The sequence below is a fragment of the Balaenoptera physalus genome (assembly GCF_965194825.1).
Source record: "Balaenoptera physalus genome assembly, chromosome: 2".
Lineage (NCBI taxonomy): Eukaryota > Metazoa > Chordata > Mammalia > Artiodactyla > Balaenopteridae > Balaenoptera > Balaenoptera physalus.
In genome coordinates, this window is record NC_138883.1 from 90,948,785 (window position 1) to 90,976,164 (window position 27,380).

Sequence of the window (27,380 nt, forward strand, 5' to 3'; positions counted from 1 at the left end):
CTCCAACACCATAGCTGTAAACAGGAGCATAATGTGTTGCTTCGAATTTCTGCCCTTTGAACTTCAGATTAGATAATGGTTTGTTAGATAATGGTTATAGTTCTTTGTCTACTCTTCTGCCTTAAAATAACCAAAAACACTCAAATCACTAGAGCAGCCTATAAGTAGGGAAGGCTTTTCTGATTGCAGAAGCCAAAGCTAAATCACTGAAAGACAAGAGCTTGAGAGTTCTACCTCTGCCTAAGATGTTAATCTGCATGGAAAGCAAAAGGCAAACCAGCTGTTTATTCAATATAGTCCTCCTCTGTGAATCTTTGATTTTGTTTTCTCCATCATGTTGGTGATTATTTAGCTAAACTAGTTTGGAGTCAAGAGTAATGAAGACAAAGTCATTCCACATAAAAATATTCTTATGCATTAACAGTTTTCCATGGACAGACTTCAGTTTTACCCAAATCAGCTTCCTCAACAGTTACTAATTGTTTGGAAATCTATCAATTTGCATGAAATTATCACTATTACCAGAAAATCCACCCCAAGTAAATATATCATTGATGATGAACATTTATTTTAAGCATAGTGAACATGAGTGCATTTGCTACCAAGATGTACTTAATTACAAATAAAAATGTATGTATTTCCCATCAACTTTTATATTGCTCACACACAAAATGCTAATGTGAATCATGTATCTAAATCCTGTTTTTAAAAAATTAATTTCAAAGAAACATACAAATCTAGCTATAATACTTAAGTGTAAATAAATCACTGAAATAAAATGGCTGGTATATTTAAAAGAACTGGCCAAAATTTCAGAGATTTCTACCTCAGTATTGGTTTATGCAGCAAGTAATAAATATGAACTTGTTTCCACAAGTACAAAATGAAAATATTCAAGAAGATTTCAGTAAATGCAGAGGCTGCTAACCTGTACTAGGTCATTAAAGATAATAGGGGATTCTGAGATGCTGATCTAACCTTGAAGATGACATAATGAGGACCACTCAGTCTCCTCAGAAAGCTGTGAAATTGTCTGAGACAGGATGAGCCACCTCACTATTGCTTTTCTTTTAATTTTATAACAACTTTCTTATTCTTATAATAAGGGCCTTCAAATTTATAATATGAGAAAGACATTTTTTATGATAATGTTAACATAGTCAACAAAATGTAGAATCTTGGATGTCTGAAGAGAAATGATCTTCTATGTATGATATCATACATTTTGTTTGAATGCACTCCAGGAAAATAGATGGTGTTTCATCTTTTACTCTAAAACTGGGCAGGGTTTCCTACTGGGCAGTATTTTATTTTGAATTAGACTGCGACTTGAAGGGTAAGGGTGGAGTTTTTTTTTTTTTTTTTTTTTTTTTTTATTTTTGTCTGTGTTGGGTCTTCATTGCTGCGCGCGGGCTCTCTCTGGTTGCGGTGAGCGGGGGCTACTCTGCTCTTCGTTGTGGTGCGCAGGCTTCTCATTGCGGTGGCTTCTCTTGTTGCGGAGCACAAGCTCTAGGCGTGCGGGCTTCAGTAGTTGTGGCACGGGGGCTTAGTAGTTGTGGCTTGCTGGCTCTAGAGCACAGCCTCAGTAGTTGTGGCACACGGGCTTAGTTGCTCCGTGGCCTGTGGGATCTTCCCGGACCAGGGCTCGAACCCATGTCCCCTGCATTGGCAGGCAGATTCTTAACCACTGTGCCACCAGGGACGCCCTGGAGTTTCTTAAATTAACAATAGGCATTAATTTCTTTCATTTGCGCACTTAGCACATTTCCTTTTGTTTCTTATCTTAAAAACTATAAGAAGTTTATAACTATATTTTTATATCTGTAAGTGGAATGTGATATTTTTACTACAATTAAATTTTTTAAAGTAAATAGTTCTTCCTTCAGACAAATGCCAAAAATAGAGTTCAGATTCACAAATAGAGGAGGATATATTTCTTGAGAAGTTGTGCTTGATTCCTTAGATTTTAATCTTAGAATATCTCAAAGAAATTTCTCTCATACTTACAAGTACTAATTACCACAGTGAATAAGATTATATTTCAAGAAAATTTTTGTATGTGACACCCCTGAAACAAAATTTGTTTACAAGATTGAGAAGCTCTTGTGTTAACATATGATTTCTTTGCTAGTTGTTATATTTTTCTCTTTGAACTTTTTAATGCGTCTCTGGATACCTAGCAATCTAGGTTCCAATCCTGCTCTACCACTGACTAGCTTTGCAACTTTGGCTTACTTCTTAACCTTATAGAAGCTCAAAATATATTTACCCCCTAAGCAAAGCTCCAAGTATTTTGCCAGCAACGTACAAAAAGAATTTCCTAGTTAATATTCTCAGGTTCTTAAACTTGTCAAAAGAAATAACAATACAATGCAAGATTATTTACAATTATTTACCATGGACCAGGTGACTTGTCTCCATAAATTAAATACAGGGATGAATTTGTGAAAGCCTTACGTCAGAGTAGGAAACCGCAGGCTTGCATATCTGACCTTTAGCATGATTTCATTGAGTAATTAGGGTAATATTAGTCGAATCACAGTCCATTTATCCAAGAAGACGAGCCCCCATGCCCTCTACCTCTGGTAAGTACGCTGGTTACATCTGTCAAAATCTCTGTGGACTTCAGGACTTCCAGAGCGTCCCTCTCTGCCTTTTGTCTTTCCTTTCTTGATGTATCTGTGTATTCCTTTTCCCTCTTTCTCCCTACTTCTTCCCCTGCTTGTCTTTCTCTATTTACTTCCTCACATCCGTCCTTTAATTCTATCTCCCCCCTCACTGACCTTCACCCTCTTTTTCTGCTCTCCTATCTTCTCTTTTCATACTATGAAGTTAAAATATGTTTTGAAGCATTTTGCCCAAAGTAGCTCTGTGTTGCTACTTTCCATGCACCATACTCTCCAGTTAGCCAGGACAGGACTCACCATTCTTCAAAATTCCCCTACTGTACCCATACCCTTGTGCATACTTTGTTCGTGACTTGGAAAGCTCTTCACTCTGTCAGAATCCTTCAACCAATCCCCCTTTTGTTCAAATGCACTTTATCCAGGATAATTTTCTTTTCCTAATTCTTCTACTCTGTCCCTTTCACCTCTTTTGGCTCACCGAGAAGTCTCTCCCTTCTTCATGTGAAACGTGTTAGTAACTTTCAGAACTTACCAAATTATTTCCTATGAAAGCACAGTAAAGACAAAAGTTATTCTCTTCATAGCCTTTATTATACATATACATAGCCTTCATTATACAATGTCACCTTGTACATTAAACGTACTCTATAAATATGGAATTGAATTGCATTCTCAATTTAAATCCTAATGATCTAGTTCAAATTGCCTTTTAACTTCACGTGACATTTAGTTAAAATAGTCCATGAATAGTGGCTCTTGACTTTAGAAGTGTTCCCATTTTAATCAGAAGTCTTCTCCAGTGAAATTGTTGCCAGCCTACTCCCAATAATAATATACTAATTACTTCATCATTATTTTAAAAATAATAAATAAGATAAATTAATAAAACATCAGTATTTATAGTGAGAAGCAGCCGCATAGCACAGGGAGATCAGCTCCGTGCTTTGTGACCACCTAGAGGGGTGGGATAGGGAGGGTGGGAGGGAGGGAGATGCAACAGGGAAGAGATATGGGAACATATGTATATGTATAACTGATTCACTTTGTTATAAAACAGAAACTAACACACCATTGTAAAGCAATTATACTCCAATAAAGATGTTTAAAAAAAATCAGTATTTAGAAATATACCATAGTTTTAATGTAAAAGAAAATTTAAACTGAAAATAATATCTTTATCCAGCAAGTGAAAATTTTGGAAATTTATGTAAAATTATAATATGTAAATCTATGTAAAATTATAATATGTATGGAGAAATCTATACTATATTATTGTATTCTCCTAGGCTTTAAGATCAGGAGTTTAAAATGTTATACTTCTTTACATCTATTATATCAACTCTTCTCCAACTCCCTTCTCACCACCTCCCCTTTCCTTATGCCTCACCTCCCACCTCGCTGTTAGATTAGTGCTTTGCATAGAGTACTTACAAATCACCATATTCAATGTCCATTATAATTGCCTACCTTTATAAAGCTGTGTGTAAAGGCAATCCACTAAGATAGTTACTGAAGCATTCCACAGAAAACAACTCAGTTCCAAGTCGTTGCTGTTTATACTAGACAATTCAAAACTCCCACCATTTTCTGTTCTTCTTTTTAAAATGATACCCTGTTTTGGCTTCTAAACGGCACCTGTATCTCTACTCAGTTCTTGCCATCCACCAGTTATGTGCTGCCCAAACAACTCAACAGGTTTGTCAAGGGAAAGAGATTGAATATGACAGAGGCAGATAGGGAGGACTGCTAGAAACGGTGTGAGGGCAGAAATTGTTTCTATCTTGAATTCTATTATATTGCATCCCCAACAACTAGCACAGTTCCTGGCATATATGCACGCTTAAAAATATCTATTAAATGAATGAATTAATATTTGGGGTCAGTCTTTGGATTTATATTATATATGACCAACTATAATCTATTTGCTTATCTCTTTTTCCTATCCATAAACACTGGGTTTTCACAGTATAAATACTTTGGAGCAATATTCTTCCCCTTTGATGACTCTTACTTACATGAAACATACCAATGTTTTAACAGTTGGTAGGGGGACAAAAGGGAAAATGATCCTAGTAATAGAGGTGTGTAATTGGAAATCAGCTAAGCCTTTGCTTTTACAAACCAGAGTAACAATGAATATCGCATACACAGTGATGTAACTAAAATAATACTGAACTAAAAACCAGAAGACTCCCATTCTAGTCCAAACAACCACTGCCACTAATTCATGACATGATTTTGAAAAGTTCTCTTACTTCTTTGTGTCTCAGATCCCTCATCAATAAAAGATGAGCATGATGGACTATATTGGTGCTTCTTAAACTTTTTTTGGAAACGGGTACCTTTGAGAATCTGATGAAAGCTTTGAATCCACTCCTCAATATTTTGTGTATAATTTTTCCTTACCAATTTCCATGTCAAATTCCATGTCAAGATCTTTGGACTAGATGATCTCAAGGGTTCCTTCCAGCCCTATAACTCCAGAATGGAGCTGTCTTTGTCTCATACGACCACTGTGTGTGCTTTCAAGTAAGCAAATAATCCAATTTCTTTCTCAGCGCTACAAGGTGGGGTACTAACAAATGCTATAAGGTTTCCTCTCAGTCTGCAGTAAGGGAAGAGAGTCACACATGCCTCCTAAGGAGACATTCAGCCAAATTAGCAGCTTCTATAAGGGGAGTTATCTGTTCCTCAGGCTCATTTCACAAACGTGTTGCTCTGCTCCTTCTGTTGTTGCTTTAACAACTTTGATTCCCAACTTGACTAAAAGGTCTGCAGATGCAGAAACCATAAGTGGTAGCCAGCCTTAGTTTGGCCTCTAATTATGCCCACCGCTTAATATTCACACCCTTGTGTGGTTCGCTTCCACATTTCACGAGGGCCTTTCTTTGTGACCAATGAAATAAGGCAGAAGTAATGGTGTGTCACACCTCGGTTTCCATCTTGGAGGTGTGCTCATTTTTTCCTTCTCTCCCTCTGCCCCTCCCTCTCACCACTCAGTCTGGGGGAGGCCAGTGACCGTGTCATGAAGACACTGAGGAAGCCTATCGAAAGACTCACGTGGTGCAAAGGAAGTCTCTGACTGACAGCCTGCCAGTTACCTTGTAAGAGCGCTTGGAAGCAGGTCCTTCGGCTCCAGTCAAGTCCTGGAAGCCTGCAGCCCGGGTGACAGCTGACTGCAACCTCATGAGAGACCCTTAGCTAGAACCACTCAGCCTAGCTGCTCCCAGATTCCTGACCCTCTGACATTATGAGATAATAAATATTATTTTCAGCTGCTAAATTTGGGGTAATTTATTATGCAGCATTTATAGCTAATACACCTTCTCTCTCTCTCCCTACCTCCCTCAGTTGCTTAGTACTATTGGTAACATTTTACAATTGAAATCTATTCAAGCAATCTGCTCTAACCTCCCCCCCCCCTTTTTTTTTTTTTAACTGAACATAGGCTTCTTTTTTTTTTTTAACATCTTTTTGGAGTATAATTGCTTCACAATGGTGTGTTAGTTTCTGCTTTATAACATAGTGAATCAGCTATACATATACATATATCCCCATATCTCCTCCCTCTTTCGTCTCCCTCCCACCCTCCCTATCCCACCCCTTTAGGTGGTCACTGAGACCCACAATAGTTAAGTACTTGCCCAAGGTCAATTAATTACTGGAAGAAAAAAGATTAAAACCCCAATATGATATTATTTCCACATCCCTATGCTGCTTCAGACTTTATAATCAATTCAGTGTACTCCTAGGTGTTAAATAACAAGTATTAATGTTTAGACTAAAAGAGCACTATGAAAATTAAAATCTACATACTGTCTTTGCACTAACTTATTTTTATTCCCTTTCTCTTGCCTCTTTTAATTGGGAAAAGTCCTAAAAGGATTAGAAATAAGTTGAGAACATAGTAATTGTAGACAAAAGAAAGAACCAATTTGCCAATATACTACTTCTTTTTCAACCTATCTTTCAGAAGTGCTTGTTAGAACAAACTCTCTGTGACTTCTTTCATTTGTTTTTGTGTTTGTTCCTTTTGGATTTAGTGGCCTTTAGAGAGGGGAACTATGTGGCTGTACTCCTAAAATTGACAGATTTACTCTCTGAAATTAAACAGTATATATGTATGTATTCTGTAATTATGAAGGCACTTACTAATGAACAGAAGTATACATAGTTTTAACAAATGTCAAAAATGTGTTTAAAATACAACCAAATCAAATTTTGCAACGTCTTTAGCAATTTGTAAGCAAAATAAACTGAAGGTTTCCATGCCAACTCAAGAGGAAGACAAATGGAGATGTTTTGTACAAGAAAAGTTGGAGCAGAGTTTTTATTTAATAATAAGAAAATGCCAAGTACTCATTAGGGCATATTACAGAGAAGAAAATTGCAGCTGTTTATAGTTCTTCAGATGCAAATTATCCAACTGCATGATGCAAATTAATGTGTGATATTTTAGTCACACCAGAGACAGTATAGTGATACATGTGTTAATAACAAAAATTATGCTTTAAAGTTAAACCTACTTGAGTTCATATCCCAACTCTGGCAGTTACTAGCTATGGAACCTAGAGCAAGCTACCTACCTCTGTGTTGCCTCATCTGCAAAATGAGCATAACTCTGCCAGGCACACAGTAACTACTCGGTAAGTTTACCTCTTATAGTAATTATTATGATCCTAAAATAATATTATTGACCTGTGTTATCATTATGGGGGAAAAGTGTAACTTTAAAATACCTCACTTCTTCCCCTTCAAAGTCTCTTAGTATCTTGTGTTGACTATAAGGAAACTGGACGTTTTAAAGTAGTATTCTGAATATGAACTTCTTGATCTTTAATATATAATGATGTTAGTCACACAGTGAATTTATCAGGCCTATTATTCAATATCTACTCTTTGTAAGTTAAGTGAATACCCAAATATTTCCAGAAAACAATTATTGCACACAGAGGTTTTTGATATGATCATTTCAATCATCAGCTTATTTTAAACACCAGTCTTTCTTAATTAAAAGGAACAACACCTAAATAGGAGGCAAAGCCAGCCTCTGTATTTTTTATTGAGGTATAGTTGATTTACAATATTGTATTAGCTTCAGGTATACAACATAGTGATTCAAAATTTTTATAGATTATACTCCATTTAGAGTTATTATACAATATTGGCTGTATTCCCTGTGCTGTACAATGTATCTTTGTAGCTTATTTATTTTACACATAGTAGTTTGTACCTCTAAATCTCCTATCCATGTCTTGGCCCTCCTCCTTCTCTCTTCCTACTGGTAACCACTAGTTTGTTCTCTATATCTGTGAGTCTGTTCCTTTTTTGTTATATTCACATTTGTTTTATTTTTTGGATTCCACATATAATTGATAACCTACAGTATTTATCTTTCTCTGTCTGACTTATTTAACTAAGAATAATACCCTCCAGGTCCATCCATATTGTTGGAAATGGCAAAATTTTGTGCTTTTTCATGGCTGAGTAGTATTCCATCTTCTTCATTCATTCATTCATTCATGTGTTGACAGACACTTAGATTGCTTTTGTATCTTGGCTATTGTAAATAATGCTGCTATGAACATTGGGGTGCAGTGTCTTTTTGAATTAATGTTTTCATTTTCTTTGGATATATACCCAGGAGTGGAATTGCTGGTTTATATGATAGTTCTATTTTTAGATTTTTTGAGGACCCTCCACAGTGGCTGCACCAATTTACATTCCCACCAATAGTGTCCAGGGCTCCCTTTCTCTACATCCTCTCCAGCATTTGTTATTTTTGGTCCTTTTGGTGATAGCCATTCTGAGAGCTGTGAGGTGATAGCTCATCATGGTAGCCTATGTATAATTTTAAAACTAGAACTTGTATACTAGCAAACTTATCAAGCTGACCAATTCCTGAGGGTTTTTTCTTTCTTCTTGTAAAGTGGACTAATAGTGTGATTGCAATCTTACAACAAAGAGGTATTTTGAGGATGAATTAGAATGGAATGAAGTGTTCTGCACCAATTTCAGTACTGGCATGTGTATTTTTAAAGAATTAACATCATTTTAGTAATCTACTTATATTTAGTCACTCAATAAACATGTTCCCAGTTGTACATTGTGCAATTTTGTGTAGACTAAATTAGAAGATTTATGACAACAGTAACAAACAAAATTTATTTCTACACAGTGCAGTAATTTTAATAGTAATATTAATGTGAACACCCGATAAAATATTAAATAGTACCTTAAAACATGACAAATTTTAGGTCCAAGTACAAACTTAACAACCATGATGTAGATTTATTTATGCTCATCTTCTTTGGGATGAATTTTTATTCAATATCTGATCAGCTTCAAGCCAGTTAAGAGAAAATTAGAAGACCAAATTAGGGCAGAATCTTCGCAGAGTTGAGAGCACCTCTCTATGTCTATTAAACAGACAACATTATCTTATAATGTATTATTTGTACAGGAAGGGAGTTGAACACAATTTCTCAGAAACAGGGACACATCAGTAGACTTATCTAAGTGGGAAAACACCTCACCTCATTGCCTACTTCAGGATTTAGAGGGAGTAAATGTGCACAGCTGCTTGACTACCGGGTGTCCTGGTTAAATAGCTGAAGCAGGTGATGCAACTCTAATAGTAATAAAAGTTGTCTTATCTTAAAGAATGTGGCAGATAACTTCCATAATTTTGTCTTTAAAGGCTAAGAAGAAGCTTCAAAACCATTGTTTCTCTCACTATTTAGGAACTGCTTTGGGGAAGAAAATCCTCCATAATCATAAGGTACCGTGATCATTACTGAACAGCTCACTTAAGCAGATTACAATTATGATCAAAGATTCAAATTACATTAAAAAGAGAAAAATATTCAGTTATCCAGAGAAACAATATTATTCCAATTAGCAGAACTTAAATTATGCCTTTAAAAGAACTTTTCCTTTAAAGGAAATAGACATTTTTAGTAAGCAGAGCAATTAGACAAAGTCGGAAAATTGATAAAGGGCAAATGTTCTCATATTTTTTAATAGAAAAAAGAAGGTTTACCTTAGTGAGCTTAACATTGATAACTGGAAAGGTATTAAATCGCTTTCCGTTTCCCAACCTTGCAATACTTTCTTACTACCAAGCATGTAGAAAAAATATTTCCCCTGAAAGTAATACATTCGTCTTCTCTCTTTCATCGTGCTCATCCTTCAGGTCATTTTCTCCCAGAAGAGACCTCCACGCCCACCTCCTCAAGTTGAGTTAGGCAACACCCGAATGTGCTCTAAACTTTCCCCCTCTGACTTGTAGTTCACCCTCCACCCCCAACTAATCTGTTAATTCTCTAAGTGCATGGACTATGGACTTTTAATTACGGTAGCCTCAATCTGGCATAGGGAAGGCATCAATGACTGTCGAATTAACAAAGAATGAAAAAAGAAATCACCAGTCTTGTTTTGTGTGACGTCTTCATCATTCAAGCAAGCAAGGGAGGAAACTTTTCACTGCCTATGGTGAGCTCCCATGAGAGCTGCCTCAATATGAACCCCACTAACCAGGCCTGTGGTCAGAAGTACAGTTAGAGACATCATAAATCACCGAAAGACTGTCTGAGGATCAGGCTACTGGCACTAAAACAAATTGAGAGTACATTCACCAGCTTTGTACTTCTCCCCAGCTCCCTCTTCCTATACACACGTCCTCTCCTCTCTTCGACCTTGCCCAAGATCAGTTTTATAAGTGCTGCTAGAAAGTAGGCAGATCTCTACCTAAATATTATCAGCCCACTGCTTGTTTTCACTAGTATAGCTCATTTAATTTTTAAAGACTTTTCCCCTCTGTGTATCCTTTTAGTGCAGATACTCCTTAAGCCAATATAAACCATGAATTTTTTTCTGCATATAGTTTTTCACATGTAGGGATTAGCTGACAGTCAGATGAAAATAAGAATGAGTGCTGAGGAAGGCTACCGCTTTTCCAGGATTGGTCTTCACCATGCCCTGCCAATCACCCTTTCAGTGTCACCAGTGGTACCTGTGCCTGCTTAGATTATTGACCTCTACAATAAAACTTTGCCAGTCCTCCCTTAAAATTACCTAGAAAAACATTAAGTCAAAGGGGTTCTGGAGACCAACATTTTCTTAATAATAGAGAAAAAAAAAAGTGAAGTGTACTTCTGTTTTATTTTAGCAAGATTTTTCATTCTTGTCCACATTAAATTTTCATGATAATTTACTAATCTATTTCTTACCTATAGTTAATTTTAAATGTATAAAAACTTAACAGAGAAATATGAGTGATTGTCAGTTTGTCTTCCCTTCTTCCACCCTTTGCATTGAGCTATCTGCCATTGGGAGACAAAAGGGAGAGTAAGACATGATACTTATCTTTCCAGAACTGACATTCTAGTGGCATTACCAAATGCAAACAGAAAAAAACCATAAGACAAGCAAATGTGTTGTATATGACTAGAAAAGCAGTTCTATTTAAAATCTCAAATAAGTGACTTTTTCAAAGGGTATGAAATTAATTTATTAAATTTGCAGTCCTCCCTTCTGTTTAGGTTAAATTTCAAATTTCTAAATAGTTTTTGGCCAGTAAATGAAACTTGTTCTTTATTGATATAATTGAAATAACTTCAAATTTTACTCAAACGGCTTTTTTGAAAAGTAAAACGAAGTTTATTGATTTTAGGTATATAAGATAAGAATTCTTCAATCATGTTGGAATGCTAAAACATTTTTAGATTACTGCATGGGAAATGTTTTTGTCAGTTTCTAGATTGCTCAAATGATAGCTGTTGGACATCATTTCAGATTAGGAGAAGGGTTCTTTAAAGCTTCTCAGAAGTCAGAAGGAGCTTCAAACTAGGCTTAAATCTCACTGCAAATCTCTGGATTTCAGTACAGCATTTATACCCCAAATACTACCATAAGAGTCCAAAATTATATGCAGGCTCCTGACTTTGGCACACATTTTTGGTTCAAGGTCACTCTTAAAACACTGGTTCAAGTCCATTTTTATAGCTTTTTTATTTGGACCTAACAACGGAGTGGAAGCTTGGTTTTCGTTCTTCACTACACCAAAGATAGATTCCCTAGGCAGTAGCTCCCTAGTTTCCATTTAGAAATTTAAATGTTTTACCCAAATCAGGGATGAGAGTAGGGAGGGTAGTGGGGGTGGAGGGTATACTCTGCTGTCAGATAAGTTTGGGAAACCATATATAGTCTTCTCCTAGAGTTTTGCAATTCATACTAGTGTAGTATAGGCTTGGAGAATTTTCTGCTGTGAAAAAAACTTGTTCCGCTTTATTTAACCTAATATTTTCCAACGAGCCACAGAAACTGTGCTGCAGGAAACACCATTAATATCTCAAAGGACACTAGTGTTCTAAGAAACAAAGTTTGTAATTGCTGCTGTAAGAAAAATCTGAGGCAGGCTGAGGTGATTCTGAATTTGATCTCAAATCATTTTCTCAGCATTATCTACAATTACATGTGAAGTTCAAATAGGTAAATGAAATGGAAAATATTACAGTAGCTTTTAATGGAACATGATAAATATGCTATTTAAGGATGTTGAAATATGCCTCATTTCTCCTTTCTCGTATTAATCAGAAAAATAAACTCAGTTTCAGAATAGTCTGGATAAATAAGCAAATATTATTATAGCTAAAAGCACAAATTTTCAAACCTCCTATATGAGTAACATATTGCAATAATCTATTATCATTTCAACCCCTCTGTACACTATTTTGTTTTTGTTTTTGTTTGTTTCCATCTCAGAAATCCTTCCTCTACTATATTATCAATCCATTGCATTCAATTTCCTTTATTCCATAAGGGCATCAAAAAGTAAGTGGAATATTGTACGTCAGCTATACTTCAACTTTTAAAAAAATTTAGTAGAGCTATATTTTATGAGAATCTTTTGTATTTAAGTCCTCCCTAAACTTAAAATACAAAATTCATTAATTTTTATATAAAGTCCTTTTTTCCTTTCCTCTCTCACCTTTTTCTCTCCTGTTCACAGACAAAAGATATTTTCTTCCTTTTTATTCTTAGGACACTAGCCAATGGCCCTATCAAGTACTTGTGGCCACACCAGTAGAAGTGATTACATTCTTCTGCAGGAAAGTTGACTGGAGCAACTGAAGAATCTCTAGAGACAATTCTCCCCAATATACATCAAACTTTTTTTCTCTGAGAAGGATGTTGTCTGCCTAAAAGACATGTTCTACCTGGACATGGATATTGGATAATTCTCCTCTCTCCTTCCCCACCCTAATCCCTTTTGTCTTTATATATTTCTACACAAACCCAACTAGCTGAATAACTTTAATGACGTTTTCCTTGTTAGTAAATTTGCTATGGCTTCTCTACCTAAGTCAGGTGCAGTTATCATCTCAAATACAGATGTGAATCTTGATCAAGAAACAGTCAAATGTTCAGTGATTCTTTAATGTGGTTTTCAGAACCATGTGAAAGGCAGACAATTTTATTTTCCAACCTATTTTGCTTGCAGAAAGATTGGATATGAACCAGGAGGACATTATGTTAAGTGAAATAGGCTAGATACAGAAAGGCAAATACTACATGATACAACTTACAGGAAGAATCTAAAATATTAGTTTTAAAGATGTTAAAATAAAATAAAAATTAGTTTTCTCTTATAGAAGCAGAGTAGAATAATGGTTGCTAGGGGCTGGAGGGTGGGGGAAACAAGGAGATATTAGTCAAAGGGTACTAAGTTTCAGTTTTGCAAGGTGAATAAATCCAAGAGATATACTGTACAGTGTAGTGTCTATAGTTTACAGTATTGTAATGTATACTTAAATATTTGCTAAGACGATAGATCTTATGTTAAGTACTTTTATCACAAATAATAATAATAATAATTAATAAAAAAGGGCAGGAGGAAACTTTTGGAAGTGATGGGTACGTTTATGGCATAGAATATAGTGATGTATTATCTCTGAATTCATCAGGTTGTATACATTAAATAAGTACAGCTTTTTATATGTCAATCATACCTCAATAAATTTTTTCAAGAAAGATTGGATATGGTTTAGGAAAAGGAGGAATTCATATGGAAGATCTTTTCATTTAATATTAATTTTTCTCAGTATTCCTTAGATATACACAATTCCTGACTCTTCTATGTGCCATATGTGAAATTAAAACATAGACAAATATTGTATTCCAGTAGTGATGAAAAAGAAGTTACTCTGCTACCATAAATTCTTTGATACAGACGAAGAAAGCTGCAATCTTTAGAAAAGAAAGAAAGCTTTGCCTTAATCCCCAACTTACAAAGAGAACAAACTGCTAGGTTCGTAGCCTTTCACAAATCTGGATAGACCCTCTAGGCTTATGGTTTCTTCCCTGTTGGATTTTCTAGACTGGAGTTTGTCTCTTTAAATCACTGCTTTCGTGAGGTGGTCGTAGGAGGTGAAACTCTAATTTGGGGGCATCTGGGTTCATAATCATAAGTGGCTCATTTAAGTGCCTTGTAAGCTGGCATTGATGCCTGTTCTCCAGGTTCCCTGCTGCAGCACCACATGAAAGTGTCAGAAGGGAGTCAGACCTGCCTGTCATTTTGAAACTGTGGCACCAGACCTATTTTTCCCCAGCAATGAACTCATTCACAGAAGATGCCTTCTTAAATAGTAGCTTCAGGCTGTCATCACGTGCATTTCCAAGCCAGTTCACCAAATGTTGGAGCCACTAAGATTTGTCAGAAAGGTCGAATGGACCCAGAAGAATTTCCTTGATGCAAAATTCAGAGACTGATTCCTGATAAGCCCATTTCAAAATCCCCCAGGGTAGAGGTTAACTCAGGAGCCCTCTAAAGGTTCCAAAACATTCCCAGGACACCCGAGGGAATCCTGCTGAATTAGAAGCCTTGTCTCATTAAGTAGTGGTTTTCAGCCCTAGCTGCCCATTAGACTCACTGGAGAGCTTTAAACAAACACTGATGCCTGGGTCCTTCTTGCCTTCACAAGATTCTGATTTAACTGAGCTATGGTTTCCCCAGTAATCTAATGTGATCCCCTTAGGCTCAGCTTTGGAGCCAGCCATGTAAGAATTATCTGGGGAGCTTTTAAAATTCCTGATGCCCAGGCTGCACCCCAAATACATTTAATGAGAATCTTTGTGGGTGGAACCTGGTATCAGTATTTTTTAAAGTTTCTCAGCTGATTACAATATTTAGCCAAGGCTGAGAAATAGAAAAGTCTAGAAAAGGAACCCCTTCCATATATCTAAAAGCTGGCTTCTTGCATCCTCTTCAATTCACTTGGGTCTCTGAAAGCTCTAAAACTATAGGCTGAAGAGTTGTAATACAACTAAGTCACAAGGTTAAATACATGATCAGATGCTCTGGATTAATATAGAAATGAAAGTGATGGCCAGTTCAGATGACAATTTACAAAATAAATAAGAGATGCACCTGTGGCAATAAGTTGTTATTAGCACTTAATAAGTGCCAGGCACTGGTGTTAGCCTAAAAAAAGAGGAAGACCGTAAAATGAAAAATTATTCTTAACGTTAAAGTTTTCAAAGAATAGCTAATATTTCCAAATCTAGCTATTTCCAAATTGCTTGTATTTCCAAATCTTCCATGATTTACAGCCTTGACAACTTAAAGAAGAGAGTAAGGTCACCAGTTCTACAGGATTCCATTTTGTCAGTAATTCTACGATTTTGGTTCAGTTCCATAGGTGTGTTCCTCTTTGTCTATTTCTTTTTAGAGATGTGGTTGTCGTGATTTTCTTATTTTGTATTTTGACAGTGTGAATTATTGTTCTTTTAGATAACCTGCTAAGAACTCTTTGGAGAATAAGCGAGTTTACTGTCTTTGTATTTAGAGGTGATATGTGTATTTGTTAGCTACTAGGAGAGATTCTTGTTGAGCAGGAGCTTATCCAAAGAATTGTTGACAGTTGAGTCACTGAAGATTTTGTGGTCAAATCAGATCCAACAGCAGTGTGTTTATTTGCTTTTTGCCAATTGTTAGGCCATATCCAGTCACAGTCTAACAATCCAAAAGACAATATTGCCAAATCATTGGCCAGTTTTCAGAATGGCTAACCCTTTTCTTGCTATGGAACTTAACAATGCTCAGTAATAACAAGTGAGGCATACTTTTTCTTGAGTCAATGGCTTATGGCAATTAAGGATTTCCTCTCAAAAGGAATGGGAACCAAAAAACTTTTTAGTAATTGGATGCCGAAAGCAAGAAAATCATCCTCAGGGACTGAGTTTTCAGAGTCCACATCTGTCTCTCAGGGCAGTTGTTGGTTGCCCAGTGCACTGCTGCTGTCTCTCACTCACCACCTCAACTTCCAGCTTAAACAGCAGTGTTATTTGTGTCAGGTGTGGAGTGATTGCCTCTGTCTGCTGATGAGTTGCCTGGTCCAATTATCTAAATTCACCCTCTGGCCTTAGTTCCCCCAGGGGAAACTCTGACAACAGCAGTGGAAGTATTGACCATCCATTGCCAGTCCTTTTGTGATATTATTAATGTTCTCCTCTGCAGAGAATGTGGATATTTATTTCATTCTGAAGGCGCATTTTATGCTTTTATTATTATTTTTATTAGTTCAGGTTAAGTTCTAGTTTCATCGCTTAGAAACCTACTAAAAGGCTAAATGTGGTGCCACCAGAGAACAAGTTGAGAGGAGAGGCTTCCTTGCCTCCAGGGTAAGAATAGCGTGCGATCTCAGGACCCGTTCTCCAGTGATAGCTTCTCTCCCCTCCAGAGTCAGAAATGCAGTTCAGCATCTCTTGGCCTCTTATGAATTCCTACTTTTACATAGTCAGGTCTTGCTTATATGGCTACTAATACAAGTCTTGTTTCTGTTGGGTTACTTGGTGCATTTTTTCTGACATTTACTCATTCTTATCTAGATTTAAAATACTTCACAAGACAACACTATGATTAGCACTGAAGTGAGACCCTTACAACCCAAGGTAGCTCAAGTAATTTTTTAATTCCCTAAAGATGTGAGACATGAGCCATCATATCCACCTCCTTATCACTCCTGTTCTCTTCCTCCAGGCCCTCCATTTGCCTGCCCCAGCCCAACACCTTCTGGAAGGAGAATTATACACCCAGGTTTTTCACCTCACCTACCTACTCCAATCCATTGTCTTAGCAATATCTTATAAGCCACATTCCTATGAGGGAGCAGTGCTTCTGCTGGTGAAGTAAGCAGTCCTTCAAGATCCATTAACATCTTCAGGTCACTTTCCCTTTCATTCAAAGCAAAGCCATGAGAACGGACTGGGGACTTTTGTATGGTAACCCAGAGAAAAACTGTTTCATGCAGCTGGCATCTAACTTTTCATGCAAATTTTTATCATCTAAGACATTTAAATCTATACCATCTTAAAAGGCCTCCAAAGAAGGATGTTTAACAACCAGTGAATGAACTTAAGGCATCAGAACATTGAAAACGAAATTCAAAGTTTAATTTTCATCTTTACCAGTTTCTGAACTCTGCTGAGTTTCAATGTAGTAGACAATCCAATTACCTTTTACTTTCTCATCTTAATGTAAGTAGGAAGGAAACATCTTTTGTTCATTTGTTCATTAATTCAATTAAGGATTGAGGAATGTAAACAATCTACAAGTTTTATAATTTCAATTTTTTTGTTTTCTTTGACTTTTTAAAATTCTGTTGAGCACTCTCTTTGTACCTGGATTTCTTTGTACCTGGATACAGTAGCTTCAACTTTACATGCGACAATTTGCATGTTTTATGTATGAGGCATTCAATTTTAAAATTGAATAATAGGAAATGACTATCAGAATTCTGTTCTATGTTATTCTCCATATATTTTTCAGTGGAGTGCCTTAGGATTTCCTATAGCCCCTCTTTATGGAGAAGCCTGGCAGGCTTCTTCTTCAATAGGATAGCAGCACAACTTGACAACAATTTTGGAGTTACTGAAATGATCCCGATGTAAGTTTCCCTTTCCAGGAGAATTTATCATATCAAGAAAGTATATAGACTAGATATACAGTCTATGGAAAAGCTTATAGAAGTGAAGATTATTTACATGTATCATGTCTTTTAGTACATTGGTATTGTGACATTCTAACTTATAATGATATAAAATGACTTTCTTTCCTTCCTTCCTTCCTTCCTTCCTTCCTTCTTCTTCCTTCTCTCCTTCCTTCTTTCCTTCCTCCCTTTTTCTTCCTTTCTTTTTTTTACTGTAAAATTAGAGTTAGAATAGAAATTATCTGCCAAATTGGCTTTGTGGTTACTCAAGGTCAGCGCTAAATTGTGTTTCAAACTATAAAAAACTTCAGCATTTTGTGTATGTTTTAAAATACCTGAGTTTCATGGTTTCAAGAAATTTTAATATAAAATAAAACGTATATATCTGAATGCATTCCAATCGTAGATATTCCAATTGATCCCAAATAATTATGAATATTATTCACTTTCACTGGATTTTACATCTAATTTTTCACTTTTTCATTACTTGGTAAAAGCATTCAAAAGGAATTAGCATATGGAAGAATTCTATAGTGTTTAGGTTCAGTAACCTTATTGTTACAATTTGAAATTAGTTCTGACAGCTCAACTTATCATTGAGATAACATTCACTTTCATCTCAGTCAGTGTTTATGGTAATTATATGAGTACTTAGATTGTTCACATTTATGTTATGTATTCTGAGGTTTAGAATAAAATAGACTGTAAGAACTAGAAGGTGTATTGGAGATCATCTGTACATATCCCACATCTTACAGATAAAAAAAATGAGAATTGGAAAAAGTAAGAAATTGTTCCAGAGTCATTCATAGGCAGGCATTGGACCTATCTGTCATAATTTCCACCTGGGCTCTGTTTTCTCCACCAGGTTCTGTTATCCATTATAAATCTCAATAACTTTTAAATAAATTTATTTATTGATGTGAGCCAAATTCTGTTGCTCACAGAGAAGTAGCTATCCACAAAACTTTCCTCCAAGTAGTTATTTCCTTACCTAAACTTCAGTATAATCAGAACAATATTCTAGAACTAGCACATTAACATTATTAATAGAGGTAATAATAAAACCATACTGTTAGCAATCCATTTAAATGGCCTTAACATTCTATATCAATTATAGTTTAAAAAGTGGATTCTCTCATTTTCATATTGGAAACGTAATTCCCCATATTCCCCTATTGGTTCATTAGTTTGGAAGCCTAAAAGCCATTTATTAAACAAGCAGCAAAAGTTTTAAATATTCACTATAATCCTAGCACTGTGCTAGGCAAATGTTTACACCATCACCCCATGCATTCTTTTTCAACTGACTTTAACATACATAATATTATAAAATGATATGATAATAACATTGTTCAAGTACTAGTAATACAAGCAAAATTTCCTTTCACTCAGGGATTTTAAATTCTTAATGTTCAGGTATGTTCAGGTATATATTGATATTTTACCCCATAAAACTTAATACTTTTGAAATTGGTTATTAATCATAACTGCTAAATGATAAATCCAACCCTGACATATCAATATGAAAAGAATAACTGATTCTTGAGGAAAATGTAATTATTTACATTTAAATCATGGAATTAACATCCCTTCCAACTCACTTTTATTTCCTCCTTCACATTCACATTTCTCTTAAGGTAACATGGAACTTTTATGGCACAGAATATTTAGATAAAGAAAATGTTAGAAGGAACCTATTTTTGTGCCTAGGTAAATAATTAAGCAATCAAATACAAGCTCTTTATGATATGAACAGATGAGGATACCACAGATTCCCTTCTGTTTTAAAACTATACACAATTGCACAAGTCACTGAAGGCATATTTTCAGTATTTCACACCACGGAAATATTTTTTCAAGGGAAATCAAATTATTTTTAAAAATTATCTGTTCCTCAAACTAATGGTAAGTCATTTTTGGTGAGCATTTACTGAGTACTCTATTAGAGTTCCTAATGACTTTTGCTAGAAGACAATAAATCACATTTCAGTATGAATAATAGCATTTACATTTTGCTTAACATATGAGCATTTTGAGCTTAGGACATGGAGAATATATTTTCAAATTGGCTTGAGTGATCAGCTCCAACTATAGTATTAGTAGATTTGCCCTACTCCAGGAGATGGTTTTAGGAACATAGTTTAACTATCCCGATTTAGAGCCAATAGAAAATTTTTTTTTTTTTTTCAAAAGAGACTGAGAAAACTTGGCACTTGAAAATTGATCCTTTCACAGATTGTTAAGGTTCATAAGCTGTGCTGTAAATAAAAAACATTACTTACTGTAATTATTCTTCATCTCTTGGGTCCCTTTGACTTTGCCTCGTTTATCAATCCTCAGATACCACTGTGTTCGACAGAAGAGTCTTCTCACTCTTATATCCCCTCCTTCCATGTAATCATAACTTCTTGTATGTCGCTCGGGGCTGGAACAGTTCACATTTGTAGCCATTTGCTCTGGAGTCATGTCATTGCAAGCTAAAGATATAGTGCCCACTAGACAGATAATGTGGAAGCATGATCTGTAGAGCAAACTTGGCAGGATCCATGTCAGTATCCATTTGCGCATTATAGTATAGTGCCCCGGGTGTTCATGAATAACATAATGAAAATTAAATCTTGAGTTGATTGTTGTTCCTAGGTCATTGACCTCGTCCTATCTGTGAACTGTAGATTGATTTAAGAAAGAGTAGTTGCACTCTCCAAGTTGTTAGCCTTATCCTTTTAGTTCCTGATAACAATATAGAATTCCTCCTTAAATAACTCTCTGTCAGTATATCCTTATAAAAACAGGTTGTAATAAGCTCAGTTGCTGCGTTGCTGTTTGCTACTTGACTTCTGTTTGCAATGAGAGATTAAGAATGGGGAGGGAGGAGAGAGAGGAAGATGAAAAATTATATGTATAAATTTCAGTGTGTAAATACTATTATAACATACTGTGTAATTCATACTGTGAAGGTACATTTAAAACAGCTTTCACAGAGGATGTCAGTGTCTTTACCACTCTGTATGTAGATTTACAAAAGCTATGCATTAGTAGAGACAAATCAGAATATGATTGTACCATTCATTCCAGTTCGTACTTGGTAAGAAACATCCTGCAATTAGAGCTGTTGATTTAAATTAAGTTCTAAAATTACTATTAACAAAATATAAATGCTTTTCCCTAGATTTCTTTATTATATTCTTTTACGTTTGTGGTTTGTCAGTTATCTTCTCCTGAACTGCCCACATTTCTCAAGTTAAATGTCAGGATTGCTCTGGAGAATTTCAACCTTATCTTTATGTAAGTTCTACAACAGAATTACTATAGATAATCTCACAGCTCAAGAATCTGGTAACTTTACTTTTCCCCTCAGTACTAAAACCAGAAAAAGAGATAAACTACTAACAAATATTCAGCATTATTTTTAAAGACAAATAACAGTCACTTACTTGTTCTGTTGATAACAGCTGGATACACAAGAATTCCATGTCTGTTGTCTGCCCTGTGCAACTTGAGCCTCTCTACTGTAGCTACAAACTATTTCTCAGCTGAGAAATTCTCCAGCAGAATCATAATTGTTTCCATAAATCAACAGGCAAGAGGATTTTCTCTGTGTATGTGAGCGCGTGTGAGCTTGTGTGTGTGTGTGTGGAGCCTTTTATTCAGGGCTTTTCGATAAATACCTTTGCTGACCTCATTGGAAGCAATTAAAACTTAACCAGTGAGCTGTTAGTTGAATACAACAGCGAGAATAAAGGAGGCTTGTATAGTATTCATTCAATGGTCATGAGAGGGAGCTATGAACATGGTTTATGCTCAGATCTACAACTGGGTACCTACTTTGTAGAAACAAATCTCTGATTCTGAAGCAGTTAGAAGGGGAAAGGGAATTTTTTAGATTGTCTTATAACATAGCAGTTGTATATACGTTGAAAATATTCCTTGGAACATGTATGTAAAAGGGATTTTTTTAATTTAAAATCTTTTACATAGCTTTATGATGCATGCATTTCTACTATTACTCCTTTGTGTTCAGAATGTTAGAATGAAACTACTAATGTGTATCAGTTCACATCTTACTGTCTTCAAGAACTATATAGCTGAGTTAAGGGTATATCTCTTCATACAGAGATATTTCAGCATTACATATGAGTATAATTTTATATCTTATGTTACTAGACTGAAAGTAAGAATAACAACATTCTTATTGGAGTTGGGCCACTAATTACCAGTATGACCAGGGCAAGTCACCTGAAGTTTCTGAATCTCAGCTGCTACATTTGTAAAATTAGTCTAGATGATTCTATTGTGCCTTGTAGTTTTAAAATTCTGTGACTTGTTACTAACACTAGCTACTAAGATAAGGAAGAAGATACATACTTTTAAAATTATTATTCTTAAAAATAAAACATAAAAAAAATTTTTATATGGTTTTATATTGGTTATCAATGTTTGACTGTTGCCCTTAATAAGAACATTAATGCAATAAATAAATGTTAATTTAGGGATGGAATTTTAAGAGGTATAGCTCATGTAAATAAGAGAATGCTACTTTGCTTTCCAACATGAGTTATTCTTCCCTTTATTTCCTGTTCTAACGTGTATATAGTAGCGTTCTAGTGTTTTATTAGATATTTGTTGCAAAATAATTGCATTGTTAATATAAAACAATATTTAGGAATACATATTAAAATTCTCTTTCCCATAATAAGTACCCCCAACACACACGTACACACACACACACACACACACACACACACACACACACACACACACAAACACTGCACTTGAAATGCACTACTTTACCACCAGGTGGTGCATGTAGACCAAATAGGAAAAGAAAATTAAGTACGTTCAGTTGTATTATAATTTATGTGATTTCCCTTTGTGTCTGTGCTTTTGGGGAACAGAATCAATAGCACAGTATAGTTTAAACATACTCAGTTATTCTTTAGGCACCAAATATGACATTTCTAAGTTTATTAGAGCAGAAGAGGATGGCCCTTCCTTAATTGCCTCTGTTGAAAGCTAGATAGCTACAAAATATTCCATCATGTACTTCTCTAGAAGGGGGAAAAAGAAAAAAAAAAAAAAAAAGAAAGAAAGTATGATGCTACTGTGATCTGAATCATACCTCCATTAGTTTTGTAGGCAACAATACTGAGCAGGGTCAGAACTCCTAGGGCTTGGATATTTCTTCTAAAAAATGAAAATTGTTAATAGTTAATTCACATGTAAAGATATTCAAGAGCTACTAAATTCATCTGTTCCAAGTTGACCCTACAGATTTTATACTAAGAAATCAATAGATCAGAGGTCAAAAATTGCTAATTAAATGCTCAAGACTTAAATTTAAAAATGGATTGTCTTAAAAGGACTGAGAAAATATTTGAAGAGAATATAGTTGAAACCTTTTCCTAACATGGGAAAGGAAATAGTCAATCAAGTCCAGGAAGCACTGAGAGTCCCATTCAGGATAAATCCAAGGAGAAACATGCCAAGACACATATTAATCAAACTATCAAAAATTAAATACAAAGAAAAAATATTAAAAACAGCAAGGGAAAAACAACAAATAACATTACAATGGAATCCCCATAAGGTTAACAGCTGATCTTTCAGCAGAAACTCTGCAAGCCAGAAGGGAGTGGTAGGACATATTTGAAGTGATGAAAGGGAAATACCTACAACCAAGATTACTCTACCCAGCAAGAATCTCATTCAGATTCGAAGGAGAAATTAAAACCTATACAGACAAGCAAAAGCTAAGAGAATTCAGCACCACCAAACCAGCTTTACAACAAATGCTAAAGGAACTTCTCTAGGCAGAAAACACAAGAGAAGGAAAAGACCTACAATAACAAACCCAAAACAATTAAGAAAATGGTAATAGGAACATACATAGCGATAACTACCTTAAATGTAAATGGATTAAATGGTCCAACCAAAAGACATAGACTGGCTGAATGTATACAAAAACAAGAACTGTATATATGCTGTCTACAAGAGACCCACTTCAGACCTAGGGACACATACAGACTGAAAGTAAGGGGATGGAAAAAGATATTCCATGCAAATGGAAATCAAAAGAAAGCTGGAGTAGCAATTCTCATATCAGACAAAATAGGCTTTAAAATAAAGACTCTTACAAAAGACAAAGAAGGACACTACATAATGATCAAGGGATCGATCCAAGAAGAAGATATAACAATTGTAAATATTTATGCACCCAACATAGGAGCACCTCAATACATAAGGCAAATACTAACAGCCATAAAAGGGGAAATCGACAGCAACACAGTCATAGTAGGGGACTTTAACACCCCACTTTCACCAATGGACAGATCATCCAAAATGAAAATAAATAAGGAAACACAAGCTTTAAATGATACATTAAACAAGATGGACTTAATTGATATTTATAAGATATTCCACCCAAAAACAACAGAATACACATTTTTCTCAAGCGTTTATGGAACATTCTCCAGGATAGATCATATCTTGGGTCACAATTCAAGCCTTGGTAAATTTAAGAAAATTGAAATTGTATCAAGTATCTTTTCCGACCACAATGCTGTGAGACTAGATATCAATTACAGGAAAAGATCTGTAAAAAATACAAACATATGGAGGCTACACAATACACTACTTAATAACGAAGTGATCACTGAAGAAATCAAAGGGGAAATCAAAAAATACCTAGAAACAAATGACAATGGAGACACGACGACCCAAAACCTATGGGATGCAGCAAAAGCAGTTGTAAGAGGGAAGTTTATAGCAATACAAGCATACCTCAAGAAATAGGAAACATCTCGAATAAACAACCTAACCTTGCACCTAAAGCAATTAGAGAAAGAAGAGCAAAAAAACCCCAAAGCTAGCAGAAGGAAAGAAACCATAAAGATCAGATCAGAAATAAATGAAAAAGAAATGAGGGCAACGATAGCAAAGATCAATAAAACTAAAAGCTGGTTCTTTGAGAAGATAAACAAAATTGATAAACCATTAGCCAGACTCATCAAGAAAAAAAGGGAGAATACTCAAGTCAATAGAATTATAAATGAAAAAGGAGAAGTAACAACTGACACTGCAAAAGTACAAAGGATCATGAGAGATTACTACAATCAACTATATGCCATTAAAATGGACAACCTGGAAGAAATGGGCAAATTCTTAGAAATGCACAACCTTCCGAGACTGAAAGAGGAAGAAATAGAAAATATGAACGGGCCAATCACAGGAACTGAAATTGAAACTGTGATTAAAAATCTTCCAACAAACAAAAGCCCAGGACCAGATGGCTTCACAGGCGAATTCTATCAAACAGTTAGAGAAGAGCTAACACCTATCCTTCTCAAACTCTTCCAAAATATAGCAGAGGGATGAACACTCTCAAACTCATTCTACGAGGCCACCATCACCCTGATACCAAAACCAGACAAAGTTGTCACAAAGAAAGAAAACTGCAGGCCAATTTCATTGATGAACATAGATGCAAAAATCCTCAACGAAATACTAGCAAACAGAATCCAACAGCACATCAAAAGGATCATACACCATGATCAAGTGGGGATTATCCCAGGAATGCAAGGATTCTTCAATATATGGAAATCAATCAATGTGATACACCATATTAACAAATTGAAGGAGAAAAACCATATGATCATCTCAATAGATGCAGAAAAAGCTTTCGACAAAATTCAACACCCATTTATGATAAAAACCCTCCAGAAAGTAGGCATAGAGGGAACTTACCTCAACATAATAAAGGCCATATAGACAAACCCACAGCCAACATCGTCCTCAATGGTGAAAAACTGAAACCATTTCCACTAAGATCAGGAATAAGACAAGGTTTCCCACTCTCACCACTATTATTCAACATAGTTTTGGAAGTTTTAGCCACAGCAATCAGAGAAGAAAAAGTAATAAAAGGAATCCAAATTGGAAAAGAAGAAGTAAAGCTGTCACTGTTTGCAGATGACATGATACTATACAGAGAACCCTAAAGATGATACCAGAAAACTACTAGAGATAATCAATGAATTTGGTAAAGTAGCAGGTTACAAAATCAATGCACAGAAATCTCTTGCTTTCCTATACACTAATGATGAAAAATCTGAAAGTGAAATTAAGAAAACACTCCCATTTACCATTGCAACAAAAAGAATAAAATATCTAGGAACAAACCTACCTAAGGAGACAAAAGACCTGTATGCAGAAAATTATAAGACACTGATGAAACAAATTAAAGATGATAGAAACAGATGGAGAGATATACCATGTTCTTGGATTGGAAGAATCAACACTGTGAAAATGACTCTACTACCCAAAGCAATCTACAGATTCAATGCAATCCTATCAAACTACCACTGGCATTTTTCACAGAAGTAGAACAAAAAAATCTCACAATTTGTATGGAGACACAAGAGACCCTGAATAGCCAAAGCAATCTTGAGAAAGAAAAACGGAGCTGTAGGAATCAGGCTCCCTGACTTCAGACTATACTACAAAGCTACAGTAATCAAGACAGTGTGGTACTGGCACAAAAACAGAATTATAGATCAATGGAACAGGATAGAAAGCCCAGAGATAAACCCACGCACATATGGTCACCTTATCTTTGATAAAGGTGGCAAGAATATACAGTGGAGAAAAGACAGCCTCTTGAATAAGTGGTGCTGGGAAAACTGGACAGCTACATGTAAAGGAATGAAATTAGAACACTCCCTAACACCATACACAAAAATAAGCTTAAAATGGATCAAAGACCTAAATGTAAGGCCTAAAATAAGGCCAGACACTATCAAACTCTTAGAGGGAAACATAGGCAGAACACTCTATGACATAAATCACAGCAAGATCCTTTTTGACCCACCTCCTAGAGAAATGGAAATAAAAATAAGAATAAACAAATGGGACCTAATGAAACTTAAAAGCTTTTGCACAGCAAAGGAAACTATAAACAAGATGAAAAGACAACCCTCAGAAAGTTTTTGCAAATGAAGCAACTGACAAAGGATTAATCTCCAAAATTTACAAGCAGCTTATGTAGCTCAGTATCCAAAAAAACAAACAACCCAATCCAAAAATGGGCAGAAGACCTAAATAGACATTTCTCCAGAGAAGATATACAGATTGCCAACAAACACATGAAAGGATACTCAACATCATTAATCATTAGAGAAATGCAAATCCAAACTACAATGAGATATCATCTCACACTGGTCAGAATGGCCATCATCAAAAAATCTACCAACAATAAATGCTGGAGAGGGTGTGGAGAAAAGGGAACCCTCTTGCACTGTTGGTGGGAATGTAAATTGATACAGCCACTATGGAGAACAGCATGGAGGTTCCTTAAAAAACTAAAAATAGAACTACCATATGACCCAGCAATCCCACTACTGGGCATCCACCCTGAGAAAACCATAATTCAAAGAGAGTCATGTACCATAATGTTCATTGCAGCTCTATTTACAATAGCCAGGACATGGAAGCAACCTAAGTGTCCATCACCAAATGAATAGATAAAGAAGATGTGGCACACATATACAATGGAATATTACTCAGCCATAAAAAGAAATGAAATTGAGTTATTTGTAGTGAGGTGGATGGACCTAGAGACTGTCAAACAGAGTGAAGTAAGTCAGAAAAACAAATACCATATGCTAACGCATATATATGGAATCTAAAAAACAACAACAAAAAATGGTTCTGAAGAACCTAGGGGCAAGATAGGAATAGACTAAAGATGCAAACGTAGAGAATG

The 27,380-nt window shown here is 35.6% G+C and overlaps 2 protein-coding genes across 10 annotated transcripts in view; one reads left to right on the forward strand and one right to left on the reverse strand.

The window, feature by feature from the left end:
* The window catches only part of FGF7 (fibroblast growth factor 7), a 62,191-nt gene extending 40,419 nt beyond the window's left edge, over positions 1-21,772 (reverse strand). The window contains exons 1-2 of the mRNA XM_082453055.1: positions 21,055-21,772; positions 19,903-20,457 (exon numbers count right to left, since the gene is read on the reverse strand). Coding sequence (XP_082309181.1) covers positions 19,903-20,188 — 286 coding nt within the window. The 5' untranslated portion in view covers positions 20,189-20,457; positions 21,055-21,772. The remainder of the gene's footprint in view (positions 1-19,902; positions 20,458-21,054) is intronic.
* The window catches only part of FAM227B (family with sequence similarity 227 member B), a 263,560-nt gene that overhangs the window by 143,030 nt on the left and 93,150 nt on the right, over positions 1-27,380 (forward strand). The window lies entirely within an intron of this gene.